General features: G+C 37.1%; 1 protein-coding gene across 1 annotated transcript; it reads left to right on the forward strand.

Annotated features, from left to right (window-relative positions):
• The first annotated feature begins 4,865 nt into the window (after positions 1-4,865).
• Positions 4,866-5,348, forward strand: LOC132309314 (uncharacterized). Its single transcript, XM_059807629.1, has one exon. The coding sequence runs from the start codon at positions 4,866-4,868 to the stop codon at positions 5,346-5,348; it is 483 nt and encodes a 160-aa protein (XP_059663612.1).
• Positions 5,349-15,880: the final 10,532 nt, after the last annotated feature.

Raw genomic sequence — 15,880 nt, forward strand, 5'->3', positions numbered from 1 at the left:
TTTCAGAGATCTCAAAAGTTCAATCGATCCAACATCATTCTTCGATCGATCGAACTGCTTGTCTTTATCCAAATGATTGATCTTATCTAGTTGTACCACCCTACCAACCACTTTTGTCCTTTTCCCAAAAATATCTTAAAAATATCTCATATTTGTCTTTATCCAAAAAGAGCCACCAATAAAGATTGATCCGGCCTAAGTTCGATAGATCTCAGCCATGTTCGATCGATCCAAGTCCAAGGTTCGATCGATCGAATTTCCTCCAGTGTGAAAAAGTTAAATTTCCAGCTCATTGAAAGTTGTCCTTTATCCAATCATTGGGGAATATTGTGTGCATGACCCCAGCTCATTTTGGGTGTCATTTTGACCTACCTATAAAAGGATAAGGATTGTTTTTTACAAGGGGAGCCAAAATCATTTTCATATCATCTCTTGGAGAGCAAACTTAGAGGAGGAGGAGGCTAGAGACACCATTGGAGACTCTTCATCACCCAAGGAGCAAATTTCTACCATGGAGTTAGCCCTTGAGGGTTGGGGAAGCACTACCATGAGTGGTTAGACATCCTCTTGGGGCTAGAGTTAGCCCCAAGCATGTTTTTTATATCTTAATCTTGTGTATTATTGAGGGATTAGTGTTGTAATTAATGTTTTGACACTGTTGTAATTTATGTGGTTAAATGCTTTCAATTGATCATTTCATTCTATCCATATGCCTATGTATGTTAGAATAGATGTTCATGTGCTTGTCTCTAGATTTTGTGTTATTGATGCATGTCTATGTGTATTGAGGCTATAGATTTAGAGATTGTCAAAACATAGTGCTTAATGGAATCCTCTTGTGATTTTCTTGATGGTTCATACTTATTCCTTGATGGATTGTGCATTTCCTTTAGTTTATTTTCATATTAGTACTGTAGATGTAGTGTAGTTGTAGTGTAGTGTTAAATGAAAGGACAATCCATACTTGTTGTTTGATGATCCATGCTTTTGAATGCAAGTAGCATATGTCTCTAACCTTGTGTTGTATTTGGATTGTGAGCTTAATGAAATGATTAATGACTTGTTTTGATCTATTGTGCCTTTCACATGTTGTTTAGACAATATATGCTTAACTAATCATTCTTGCTTGTTGAATCAACCAAACACACACACACACACCAATATTGCAACACACCATTTGCCCTCATTAGTCACTTGTCAATGGTATAGAAATGCATTGTTTGGTAGTGATCTCTAAACCCCAAGACTCTTCTCTCTCTTATTTGCTCTTATTTGCATTCTTTTGTTATCACTTAGTTTAATTTAGTTGTTCTCTAGTCTAATCAACCAACCAACCAATTGTTTGATCACTCGACCTACTAAACCTAATAGCGATTCCATAACCTTGTTCGACCCTCACAATCCCTTGAGACGATCCCTACTCGCCCTAGCTATATTTATAGTGAAAGGTAGTAGTGGCTTCTATAAATGTAAAACTTGGCCCTCGCCTTAATGCACACTCTCTAAGCTTGTGGTAGGGCGGCAACGACAACCCATACCGCCCACCAGCAAGCAAGCAAACTTCAGGACATAATGAAGATGTTCAAATAGGTGAAGATTAATTTCCCATTGCTGGATGTAATTTAGCAAATTCCAGCTTATGCTAGAAAGATATGTGTACTCAAAAGAGGTGTTCAAATAGCCATGTTCCTAAGAAGGTGCTATTAACTGAGCAAGTCAGTTCCATAATCCAGCATTGCACTGCTCCAAAATTCAAAGATCCAGGCGCTCCAATAATTTCATGCGCAATAGGGAATCATCAAGTAGAGCGAGCTCTCCAAGATTTGGATGCAAGTGTAAACCTTTTTCCTTATTCAGTTTACTTGCAACTCAGATTAGGAGAATTGAAGTCTACTTCCATTATTCTCCAATTGGCAGATAGGTCAACCAAATAGCCTCGTGGTGTTATTAAAGATATGATCATCAAAGTAGATAAATTCTACTTCCCAGTTGACTTTATTGTGCTCGATACCGAGCCAGTTCCAGAGCCAATGAGGCACATTCCTGTGATCCTTGGTCATCCTTTCCTTACGACAGCAAATGCGAGCATAAATTGTAGAACTGGCATCATAGATGTATCTTTTGGCAATATAAAGGTTCACTTAAATATTTTCAATGCCAGTCAATGTCCTTCAGATAATAATGATTGTTTTCTGGTCGATGCCATCGATGAATATGTTGAAGAGATGACCCCATTTGCCATGACAAAAGATCTACTGGAGGCATGCCTATCTTATTTTGATGCCGAGTCATTTGATGTTGAGAAAGGTATTGAAGAGGTAAATGCCCTGCTTGATGTGGCAAGTATGCACAACATTCCACCATGGAAGATTCCTATTGAGCCACTTCCACAATTGTCAAGTAAACCACCTATACCATCTTTGGAGTCTTCACCAGAGCTAGAGTTGAAGCAGTTGCTCTCTCATCTGAAATATGCAGTTCTTGGGCTAGAAAGTAGTCTTCCAGTAATTATTTTAGCAGAGCTATTAGACATACAAGAGGAGAAATTATTAGAAGTACTAGCCACCCATCGAGAAGCTATTGGCTGGAGTGTGGCTGATCTCAAAGGGATTGATCCCTCGGTATGTATGCATCGAATTTTCTTAGAAAAGGACTCCAAACCTTCACGAGAAGCACAGAGGTGGTTAAATCCAAATATGAAAGAGGTAGTGAAAAAAGAAGTAGTCAAGTTACTTAATGCAGGCATTATTTACCCAATTTCAGACAGTCAGTGGGTAAGCCCGATTCAAGTGGTTCTAAAGAAATCTGGGATCACTATAGTGAAAAATTCTGAAGGTACTTTACTTCCCCAACGTACAACTACAGGTTGGTGAGTGTGCATAGATTACCGCAAAATGAATTCGAAGACACGGAAGGATCACTTTCCTCTCCCCTTTATTGATTAAATATTGGAGAAACTGGTAGGGAAGAAATTTTATTGCTTCTTGGATGGGTATTCTGGATACAAACAAGTTGCCATTCATCCCGACGATCAGGAGAAGACAACTTTCACCTGTCTATATGGTACTTTTGCCTACCACCGTATGCCTTTCGGACTCTGTAATGCACCAGCCACTTTTCAAAGATGTATGATGACTATTTTTTCTAATATGATTGAGAACTTTCTAGAAGTCTTCATGGATGACTTCTCGGTGTTCGGGTCTTCATTCGATAATTGTCTGGAGAACTTAGTGCTTGTTCTTCAACGATGTAAAGAGAAGAATCTAATCTTTAGTTGGGAGAAAATTCACTTCATGGTGCAAGAAGGAATTGTCCTTGGCCATATAGTATCCAAGAAAGGAATTAAAGTAGATAAAGCTAAGGTCAATCTTATCTCTAATCTTCCTCTCCCATCATCGGTGAGACAAGTGCGATCATTCCTCGGCCATGCAAGATTTTACAAACGTTTTATCATAGACTTTAGTAAACTCACAAGGCCCTTATGCAATTTATTAGGAAAAGATGTTCCTTTTCACTTTGATAAAAAGTGTCTAAAGGCATTTAAGAAACTTCGCTCTTTTCTATCTTCTGCACCCATTATGCAGGCTCCAGATTGGTCTCTTCTTTTTGAGATTATGTGTGATGCATCAGACTATGCAATGGGCACCGTCTTGGGTCAACGAATGGAGAAATTACCAAGAGTAATTTACTATGCAAGCAAGATCTTAACAGAGGCACAATTAAACTATACCACTACTGAAAAGGAATTATTAGCAGTGGTCTTTGCTTTGGACAAGTTTCGCTCTTATTTGTTGGGTTCCAAAGTTATTGTGTTTTCTGATCATGCAGCTCTCCGACATTTGATCAACAAAAAGGACACCAAGCCAAGGTTGATTAGGTGGATTCTATTGCTACAAGAATTCGACCTAGAAATCAAAGACAAGAAGGGTTCAGAAAATGTGGTGGCAGACCACTTATCCAGAATTTTGGTAGATTCATCTTGCACTCTTCTATTGCATGATTCATTCCTGGATGAGCAATTATTCCAACTTCAGAAGGAAAATCCACCTTGGTATGCTGATATTGTAAATTGGAAGAGGTCCAGAAGAATTCCATCTGATTGGACCAAGCATGATAAAGACAGGTTCTTCTCTCAAGTGAAATTTTATCATTGGGAGGATCCACAGTTAAACAAGTACTGCTCGAACCAAATTATTTGTCTCTGTGTGCCAGATAATGAAATTCCCAACGTTCTGAGATTTTGTCACACACTTACTTGTGGTGACCATTTCAGTGGAAAGAAGGTAGGAGCAAAGGTCCTTCAGAGTGGGCTGATTTGGCCTTCTTTGTTTAAAGATGCTTACAAGTTTGCCAAGGCCTGTGATCGATGTCAACGGTTGGGTACCATTACAGAAAGAGACATGATGCCTCTCTCCTTAATTCTGGTTATTAAAATTTTTGATATCTAGGGCATTAATTTCATGGGGCCATTCCCGATGTCACATGGCAAGGAGTATATTTTGGTAGGGGTGGATTACGTCTCCAAGTAGGTAGAAGCAATGGCAACAATGACTAATGATCATAAGGTGGTGGTCGAATTTCTTCAAAGCAATATTTTCAGTCGGTTCAGAATGCCAAGGGCAGAAATCAGCAATGGTGGAAAGTATTTTTGTAATCGCTTTCTTTGAGTCTTATTTCAGAAACATTCCATCTCTCACAAGGTAGGTACTTCTTTCCACCCTTAGACAAGCGGTCAAGTAGAGATTTCAAATCGCGAGATCAAACATATCCTTGAGAAGACGGTTTGACTGGATTGAAAGGATTGGTCATTGCGTCTCAACAATGCTTTATGGGCGTATCGTACCACATTCAAGACACCAATTGGGATGTCGCCATATCACTTGGTCTTTGGGAAAGCATGTCATTTACCAGTGGAATTAGAGCATAAAGCTTTTTGGGCCGTGAAAAAATTGAACTTCGACATGAGTCAAGCTGGGCCCAAGAGGAAGTTGCAGTTAAGTGAATTAGAAGAACTTCGCAATAATGCTTATGAAAGCGTAAGAATTTACAAAGCTAGAACTAAGGCGTTTCATGATAAGCACATTGTAAGAAAATCTTTCGAGCCAGGTAACAAAGTCTGGTTGTTTAACTCCAAGCTGAAGCTATTTCCAGGGAAATTGCGCTCAAGATGGGATGGTCCATACCAAGTTCAAACGGTAACCCCTCACGGGGCTATCACTATTTTTGACCCAAAGAAAGGTAAGACACTACAAGTAAATGGTCAGAGATTGAAGCTGTACATTGAAGATTCTGTGCCTACAGAAGGAGTTAAATCTGTCACTTTGACGGATCCCATTTACTCCACCTAATAATCCAGGTATCATGTCGCATACTGATGTTAAATGTAGGAATTATAGATAAGATTTTATTTTTATTTTTAATTTTATCTTTTGTTATTTTTTTTCTTTCTTTAATTTTATCTTTTGTTTTAGTAGATTAGGAGGATTTAATTTGTTTTGTAGGGCTTTAGTTACTTGTGTAGGTTTACAAGTCATGCTTGTTTCGAAGAAAAAAAAAAAAAAAATTCGTGGCATACAAAGAAAAAGAGGCTGATTGGAGCAGAACAGAGCATTTTTTGGGTCCAAACATCGACCAAATAGCCTACGGCAGTTTGCACCGCATAGATCTCGAAAAAATACCCAAAATGAAAAAAAAAAAATCGTCCAAAACGGACCTCCGATGCCAAAGTTATGGCCGTTTGAAGTTTGCATTCTAAAAAAAAAAAAAAAAAAAAGAAAACAATTCAAACTACAAGCAGGTTTAGGCGACCATCGCCCGACCCATGGGTGACCATCTCCTAAATGGAATTTCCGGAGAAACCCAAGTAGGTTCGGGTGATCGATCGCCCGACCCATGGGTGACCATCGCCCGGTGGCGAGAAAAAGGAAGCGGACAAGTAGGTCTGGGCGACCGATCGCCTAGCCTATGGGCGACCGTCGCCAGTGTTATTTTTACGGTTACTTCAGGAAAAAAAAAATTACAAGAAAAGAACAAGGGGTAGTAATTTAAGGGCAGTGGCGGCTTTAGGCTGATTTGACTTCTTCTCTCAACCATATCTCCCCTATTCCTAAACCAACTACACTGTTCATCACTACTTTCCTTATAATTTCCCACCTTTGATCCTTATATATATATATATATATATATATATATATATATATATATATATATCTCCATCCAATTCCATCATTCCATCCCACTATCCATAAACAAAAAAAAAATTCGCCTACCCAAAAGGTCGCAAAGAGGATTTGGGACTGCCTACCACGTGTTCGACAAAAGGTCGCAAAGAGGTTTTTCTTTTTAATGGCTTCCAGAAAGAAAAAAAGCCACACAAGGCGGTGCTTCAACAAGCTGCTCCATTCAATCTTCCATGGGGCGGCCAACTCTTCGAGATACCATAGATGAGAGGTGGCATGAGCACAAACTTAATTATGAAGTGGGCTTTGAGATCGAATTTCTTAATGCATGTGTTCCAGAAACTCAGTGGCTCATTGAAGATTTACAATGCCGGCGAGCTGAATGCCTTTTTGAGCCAAGTGGTAAACTCATGTACCCCAGACTAGTTAAGGTGTTTTATCAAAATCTTCATTCCAATCCAGATGAACGGGGAGCACTAGTGTCATCCATTGATGGTACTATAATTCGCATTACTCCTTCGACGATTGCCATGGCTTTGGGATGTCCACATCAATGCCCGGCTGATTTGGAGTCAAAATTCACTCCGATGTCGGACGTCCCCACTAGACTAATGATTAGTCGCCTAGCTGCAAATTGTTTCTCTGGCTCCAAATATAATTCTACTGCCAAATTATCTCTACTATTACACCTATGGTTCGTCGATGCCATACTTTTGCGCAATGTGTGTTCTCTTACTCATCAATCTGAGCGTCGTCAAGATTTTCTTCGTGCTTTATATACCATCCATTTTGGCCATTGGATATCTTTTCCGGAAATCATCTATAGGCAGCTTAAAATTTTTTATGATTTGGTGATCAAGCAAACTCCGGAAAAAGAAAAAGATTGGAAGTTTCCTTTGCCATTCTTTATTATTCAACTGCTAACTTTTCAGGGCTACACTATTGCTATCGATGAGTTCTCTTCTGCGTGCAATGATCGCTATGGTGAGGTTGATTGGAATCGCAGCCGATCTCACATGACATTAAAGGTGGTTGGTGCACCTGGAGAACCGGCTCACCCAATTGTGCAGGGTGAACAAGTTTTGCCTATTCATCCAAGTCAATTAGCTATTAGACAGGTCATTGAAGATGAGTCGGTTGATGAACCCCATGATGAGCCTATGGCAGAGGCAGCCAGTGATGCCGAGGATGACATTGATCAGCATCCCTATGACTATTTGGTTGATGAGGTGACCTAACTCCGATATGAAGTTCAAGTAATCCATCAGGAGCAGAGGATGATCCTTGAGGAACAAAGGATGATTCGTCAGGATCAAAGATCAATGATGGACATGATGCGTGCGCTTATGATTCATAATGGGCTTAATCCTGATACTCCACCACCTCCATTTTAGCTATCCTGTTAAGTGCTTTCATTCCTTGTTTTTATTTTCTTTTGTTTTTATTTTTTATTTTTAGCTATGATATTAGCTATCCTGTTAAGTGACTCCATTTTCTTTTGCCCAGTGAGGACATTGTCCAATTCAAGTTTGGGGGCACAGCATTTACTCTAGTTGTATTAAAATACTCTAGTTGTTATATATTTTTTTTTTAAATTTTTTTTATTAAAATTAGAAATATTTAAAAAAAAAAATTTAATTCTTTTTCTTTGGCATATTGATTTTAATTCAAGTATTTGCGAATTGTTAGGGGAATTAAGACACTTACGTGATTTTTAAAATTATTTTCTGATATCGTCTCGAATCCCTAATTTTTGTGCTTTATTTTATGTGGGTTCCATTATCTATTATGATATGAAGTTTAGTAATTATTGGTCCCTGATGAATTTCATACGCACACTAGAATTTTATCTATGGGTATTTGTATTGTTAGTTGAATTCTGATGACTATAGATAGATATAAATTGGTGAACTTTGAAGGTTATTACTATGGCAGAGATATTAAAAAAAAAAAAGAAGAAAAAAATAGAAGAAAAAAAATTTATTTATTTCGTAACCTTTTCATGGAGTAATCGGGGCTCATGTCTCATATGCATAGAGTGTTTGCATGAAGAAGTGGGGGTAAGGATAAAGAAAAAAAATAGAAAGAAAAAAATAAATAATATTTTGCCATAGAAAATAATTTGAGAAGGGATCTGAGGAATTAAAGTATAGAAGTTGGGTTCAATTGAAAAGACATTATTACATAGGTGATTTGCTAGTTCACAAATTTCACAACATTGGGGATTCATTTTGCTATTGTTCTTGTTATATAAGTGTGTGGGAAACATTAGGGTGAAGTATGAAACTAGGGACTAAGGAGTATAGTTAGATGATAATTTTTAAGTACTTTTGTGTAGCTTTCCCCTTGATTATTATGATGATATGAGAATAAGCTGATTGCCAGAGGATTGAATTATGTTGTATGTTTGTGGGTATCATCTCTGGAAACCTTCACGAGACTTCACTCATCCACTAGGGGTAACCTAGGGGTTTAAAAGGCTTGTTGCATATGCTAAATACAATCGTGATTCCCACGAAAGCGGCATTAATGTTTTCTTTAGTTTGATTGCTATGGGACTAGCAATATGTAAGTTTGGGGGTGTGTTAGGCGCTGAATGTTATTCATTTTAGCCCCTTTATTTGTATGTTTTGTTCACTTAATAATAGTTTATTTGTGATTTTACATTGTTTTATTGTTTTTTCTTATTTCAGGACTTTAATTGTAAAATCATTCAACACCAGTAATTCTGAGTTTTAAAAGATAACATTCGATGAGACCGAGTAATGTTGAAGATCCAAGTCTAATTATACTTAGAAATTATTCCAAAAGAAGCCACAAGTTAATGAGAATGGAAAGAAGAAGAAAAGGAAAAATCTTTCTCAAAAAAGGAAACTTTCACCAAAGTTGGTAACTTAAACCTATTTTAGAAATCTGGTTGTATCTCTCTCCTCAAGCGTCAAAATTGCTACGTTCTTACTTATAATTATAGGAAATTCAAAGAGCTACAATTTTGTGTTTCACGAGGATTCCCTAAAACAACTGTTTACCTTGTAAAAATTGGCCTAGAAGTCTGCACGAATTTTGGGAGTCCTTATTTAACATAATTTCTATGTATGTCTCCCATATCAAAAAGGGAACTTTAGGGCTGATCTTTTATTATTTAAAGGAGGATCCTCTACAACTGTAATGACCCAGTCCTTTTCCTCCTTTTCCATTTTCGGCGATTTTCTTTTTCTGTCTTTTTCCTATTTTGTCTTTTCTCTATTTCGTCTTTTTCCTATTTTTCATTTTTTCTTGCATAACCTCACTTGTTGTGCTCAGATTTGATTCTGGTTTTGTATGCATTCATGGTATTTGATTTCCATGACATTGGTATTTTTACTTTTCTTGAAAAGCATGCTAGATTAGTACTTTTCTTGTAAAGGGCATGAATGCATACTTTAGTGTAATTATTTATAACTTTTGGGATTTTAGTGTAATTATGTAAAATAATTATTTTTCGTTTTAGGGACCTTTTTGTAATTTATTTTGGAAAATACTTTGAAAAATGACCATTTTGCAATTTTTGGAAAGTGTGACAAGCATGGAGCCATTTGTTGGCATTTAGGTGAAGAGACTTGGCACCATGACTTCTTGACATTTGGTGGGTGGAGATTCATCCATGTGTTGGCCTTAGATTGGTGCACATGTAACCATTAATTATTGACAAGTGTGCAAGTCTAGGATAAAGTCTTAGAAGAGACATTGCATTGGTGACAAGTGTAAGCTCAAGATTTAGTCTTGCATGTGTGTGTGTGAGAGGTAGTGTAAGAGCACATAGTGAGTGCAGGTTCTCTAGATACTCCACTCACCATTTTCACCTTCTCCTTCATCTTTTACACTTTTTCTTCATAACCCTAGCAAAGACTCCATTAGAGAAAGCTTAGTATAGAACTTGGACTTCACATTTGGCACTCTTCCACTCATCCTAGACCTTTGACTTTGGGAGAGAAAGGATTCCTCTCACTCTCCTCTTCAAGAATCCTAACCTTGTTTTCCATTTTGTGCTTGGTAGCTTGGATTATAGAGATTCAATTCTCTATTGAGGTAAGGGTGGTAGTATGTTTATATTCTAAGTGTTTTATAGTCCTTGTGGTTTAATATATATTGTGTACAGGCTTTTGATATGATAGTATTGCATATTATAGGAAACCCTCACTTCTTGACTTAGGGTTTATTGATTTAAGCATGTATGATATGTGTAAACCATGTGTAGAAGGATTATATAATTTGGTAGATGTTAAATTCTAGTAAATTCACATGTGGTAGTAATATAGAACTCTAGTAGAATTATTAGTGTTATATGCAATTCTTATTGAATTGAATTACTATATTTTTGTGATAATAATTCTATGTTCGTGTGAATTACAAATTGTGATTAATTTATGAGCCTATTACTAAATGTTGATAACTAGTATATAGAGTTTGTTATTGAGACATGACTTGAATTGATAAATTTGTAATATTGTATTGTGCATAATATCATGATGTGAATTTGTCATATGGCATGCCATTCTAGATTTGGAACCCTAAGACATGGTTTGTATGTTTTCAAAATACTTGTGCATGGAAGGTGGTTACTATGCCTTATTATATATATATAAGTTTTGAACTTGATATATATTTTGGAATCTCTTAGGACATTGTTACATGTGACATAGCTAAAGTTCGGCTTTAGTGCGGGAGGTATGAGTTCTCCCCAATTGAGATAGTGCGTACTAGGGTGGTCTTCCCAGCGGGTTAATGCCTAGAATAACCGTATTGATCTTGGTTAAGTCCGAGACGTGATGTCCAAGTCTTTCATTACTTGTTTTCGCATTAAATTTCAAGTTGACAACCAATGCTTAATTGTAGCTTGAAATTCTTGTTATTGGCAAATTGATGTTGTTAAGTACATTGATATTGATTCGTATTGCTAAAGAATCATTCAAGTTAGCTTAAGATGATCCCTTAGCACACCATGAACATAGATGTTAAGTGGAATGCTCCCTTGTATTCGTCTATATCGATCTTTAGGGTATACGCATATGCTTCTCCTACAAGTAACTTGATTACTCACCCTAGTGGTTTGGATTGTTTTTCAGGTAAAGAGACTATGTTCATGGATGCTCATCATCCTTAGAAGCTTTTGAGCTTGTTGAAGCATTTTTGTATATTAACATGCAAGCGTTTAGCATGCTTAACTTTTGAAGTTATATTTTGAATGCCATGGGTGTATGGTACTTTTGGAGCTTTAGTAGCTTTCTTGATATGTAATGACACTCAAACATTTGCTTTTGACATTATAAACATGTATGTAAAAAGGCCAAGGGCCAAGCATGTCTACTTTTGTACTTAGACACTTTAGGTAACAAAGTTTTGCTTCAAATGGCTTTTAATCAAATTTTGAGGTTTGAGAAGTCAAAATCTTGTAAATGATGTGTATGAGGCCATGGGCCATTGTTTTACATTCATTTACTCATATCAAACTTGTTGACATGTTTACATTCTCAAAACTCATGAAAATTTAGTTTTACACATCCATTTTGAATTAAAGTATCATGTGATTCAAAGTTGAGGTAGCACCTTAACACCTTAGGCTCATAGCAGGTTTTCGAGGTGTTTCGGTCGACCGAAACTCCATTTCGGTCGATCGATGTCAAATGGTTTTGCATTTGAACAGTAACATCACATTCCAGTAGCCAAATCAACTGTTCAAAGCTCATTTTGGTCGACCGAACCTTTATTTCGGTCTATCGAAATGAATTACATCTTTTCTTCATGATTTCAGGTCTAAGCATCTCCATTTCGGTCATCCGAAACTTCATTTTGGTCAACCGAAATAGCTTGAACCCGAGCCTTGCTTCTGTTGAGTTTTAGCACTGATCATCTGACTTCAAAGGGTCATAACTTTTTCGTTTCTAATCTAAATGGTGTGATTCTTAAGCATAAACTTAAGGATTTTCAGTCAGCTTTCCAATGGTACTAATCCCATTCTCAAATTCCAAACACAGTGGGAGTTATGTATGTTTTAGTGAAGCAGTGTCAGTTTTCACTTCAACCGGGACGGGACATTTTGTGGGATTCTTAGCCAATGTTCATGGAACCTTTTGGAATGTTTCAAAATGATTAGATTAGGTTGTATTCACCTTGTTTGACTTGTTTAGAGTCAAGTTTCTCCTTTTAATTATGAATTAACCTTTTTGCCCCTTGGATGACGAAATTTGTCCTTTTTGACCTTTATTTCCGTTTTTGTCCCCTTTAAGTTCCTTGACCTCATGGAGGATTACATTTGCGTCTTAGGAGTGACTCCTATCTCTAGGGACCTTGGTTTACCTTTAGCTTCCACATTTTGGATACGTTATCGGATCACTTTCGGTTTATCACTGACGCACCAGGTTAAAAAAAAACTTGGGCCATCCCAAGTGGTATCAGAGCTCCTTGGTCTGGATACCTTAGGACAACAGGTTTTGGGTGCATATCATGCTTTTGTTGATATACTTTGATGCATTCACATGCTTTTAATTACATGTTTTGGCATTATAACATGTTTAGGTGTTTCTTGATAACATGTTTGGTAGTATGACATGTCTTTATGCTTATATATTTATATGGTTAAGAGTATCCTTATTTGACATGTACGCTTATTTGCTTAAGCGCTTAATTGTTTAAAAGCTTTTGTTAATTGCTTTAGCATGAGAATATGTTGCATATCTCGCCTTGCTTCATGTCTTGTGCGTTCATAGTGTGAATTGCACTTGGTCATAATAATTTGTTTTAATGTTAACCTTATTTCTTTCGTGCGTTTAACGTTATGGTTGTCACGCGTGGAGAGTCTTCACGTCAGGGCATTGAGGAGCAGGTGGCTGACACTGAGTTCACACGGGGTCCGGGGAGGCCCAGGATTCCAGTTCGTGGCATGGATGCTAATCCACCATGGGCACCGACTTATGAGGAGCGACTGGCTCAGGGAATCAATCAGGGGATCGCTGAATCTGTGACGGCCTAAGTTTTTCAACCCGGTGCGTCACTGATGAACCAAAAGTGATCTGATAACGGATTCGAAATGCGGAAGCTAAAGGTAAACCAAGGTCTCTAGAGATAGAAGTCACTCCTAAGACACAAATGTGACCCTCCATGAGGTCACGGAACTTAAAGAGCACAAAAACGGAAACAAAGGACAAAAATTGCTATCCAAGGGGCAAAAAGGTCAATTCATTATTAAAAGGAGAAACTTGACTCTAAACAACTCAAAAAAGATTAATATAACCTAATCTAATCATTTTGAAACATTCTAAGAGGTTCCATGAACATCGGCTAAGAATCCCACATAATGCCCTATCCCGGCAGAAGTGAAAACTGACACTACTTCACTAAAACATTAATAACTCCCATTGTGTTTAGAATCTAAGGATAGAATTGGTATCATTGGAAATCTGACTCAAAATCCTTGAGTTTAGGCTCAAGAATCACCCAATTTGGATTAGAAACGAAGAAGTTATGACTCGTTGAAGTTAGATGATCAGTGTTGGAACTCCACAGAGACTAGGCTCGGGATCAAGCTATTTTGGTCGACCGAAATGGACTTTCAGATGACCAAAATGAAAGTGCTGAGACCTGAAATCATGAAGGAAAGGTTCGTGTTGCTTCGGTCAACCGAAAAAAAGGTTCGGTCGACCGAAATGACTCATGAACATTGCATTTGGCTACTGGAATGTAATAATACTGTGCATTAGCAATTCCATTTGCCATCGGTCGACCGAAATAGAGTTTCGGTCAACCGAAACACCACAAAAAGCTGCTGAAAAAGCTGCTATGAGCCCAAGGTGTGAAGGTTTGACCTCAACTTTGAATCCCATGATGTTTTGGTTCACAATGAATATGTAAAACTGATTTTTCATGAGTTTTGAGAATGTGAACATGTCAACAACTTTGATATGAATAAATAAACATACAACAATGGCCCATAGCCCTATACACATCATTTACAAGATTTTGACCTCTCAAATCTCAAATTTTGTTTAAAAGACAATTGAAGCAAAATGTTATACCAAAAGTGTCTAAGTACCAAGGTAGACATACTTGGCCTTTGGCCTCTTTACATACGTGCTTCTAATGTCAAAAGTGATTACTTAAGCATCTTACACATCAAAGAGGTTACATAATCTTCAAAAGTACCATACATACATGGTATTCAAAATATGATATCAAAAGAAAGGCATGCTAAACACTTGCATGTCAATAAACAAAAATGCTTCATTTAGCTCAAAAGCTTCTAAGGATGATGAGCCTCCAAGAACATAGTCTCTTTACCTGAAAAACAACCCAAACCATTAGGATGAGTAATCAAGTTACTCGTAAAATGTGCTGCATGCACATACCCTATAGTTTCAAAAATAATGTGAACCAAATATAGACCATCATAAGGGTGCATTCCACCTAACGTCTATGTTCCCATAGTACTCTAAGGGATCATCTCAAGCTATACAAATGTTGAAATGGTAAACACGTAACATCCAAGTATACATAAGCAAGTACACTAGCCAAATTAAAACTAATATTTACCAAATCACAAGCTACAAGAAATCCATGATTTAAAACTTGGAAAATAATGCGAAATCAAGTAATGGAAAGACTAGGATATGTGGCCACGAGACCATACAAGTTATTTTGGGTAATTATGACCCACAAGGTATTACGTAGTGCGCACTATAACTTAGGAGAATTCCTATCCTCCGTACTAGAGCCAAACTTTAGCCATCAAACATTTCATATCCTTACAAGCTTCCAAAAATCAACAAGTTCATGACATCTATACAATCTCAATGCATGAACTACTTACCAAGCACAAGTAGGGTAAAACCATACAAACCATGGCCTAAGGTTTCATGTCTAAAGTGGCAAGCTAATAATACTACACATTATGCCACATGAATTTAATATTAATGTAGGCCACAATTACTAATTATGCAATATAGCAATTTACCTACAAATAATTTCAAGTGATACTTACAAGACTTCCAATGAAATCTATATTACTTAACAACACAAGAGTAATTTCAAGATATTCATCATAAATCGTCAATGAAATCACAAGTATTAGGCAAATCATTAAACAATAACCTACCTATACAATTTAATAGTCATATACACGCTTTAATCCACAAATCCTAAGTCAAGCATACAAAATCTCTATTCATATGCAAATACAAGAATTTTAAATCATGTAATCAATATATATCAAGCTCCAATATATATAAAACCCAAAGAGGATAAACATACAACCACCCATATCTCAATAGAGAATTAAATCTCTATAATCCAAGCAACTAAGCCCTAAATGTAAAACAAGTTTAGGGTTATTGAAGAGGAGAGTGAGAGGAATCTTTTCTCTCCCAAGGTTTTTTACTCTAAGGTGTAAGGAAGTGAGCCAAATTGAAGGGAGAAGCTATGAACTAAGTTTTCCTCCAATGGTGGATTTGCTAGGGTTCACGAGAGACAATGAAATGAAGAAGGTAAAGTGTAAAATGGTGAGTGGAAGGGCTAGAAATCCTCCACTCACTATGTGCTCTTGCACTACCTCTCTCACACACACAATGCAAGACTAAACCTTGATCCTACACTTGTCACTAATCCAATGCCTCTTCCAAGACTAAATCCCAAGCCCACACTTGTCACAAACCAAAGGCTATATATGCACT

This window comes from Cornus florida, unplaced genomic scaffold (genome assembly GCF_030987335.1).
Source record: "Cornus florida cultivar Cherokee Brave unplaced genomic scaffold, ASM3098733v1 CherokeeBrave_3.0.0_Hap2_Chr05, whole genome shotgun sequence".
Classification (NCBI taxonomy): Eukaryota; Viridiplantae; Streptophyta; class Magnoliopsida; order Cornales; family Cornaceae; genus Cornus; species Cornus florida.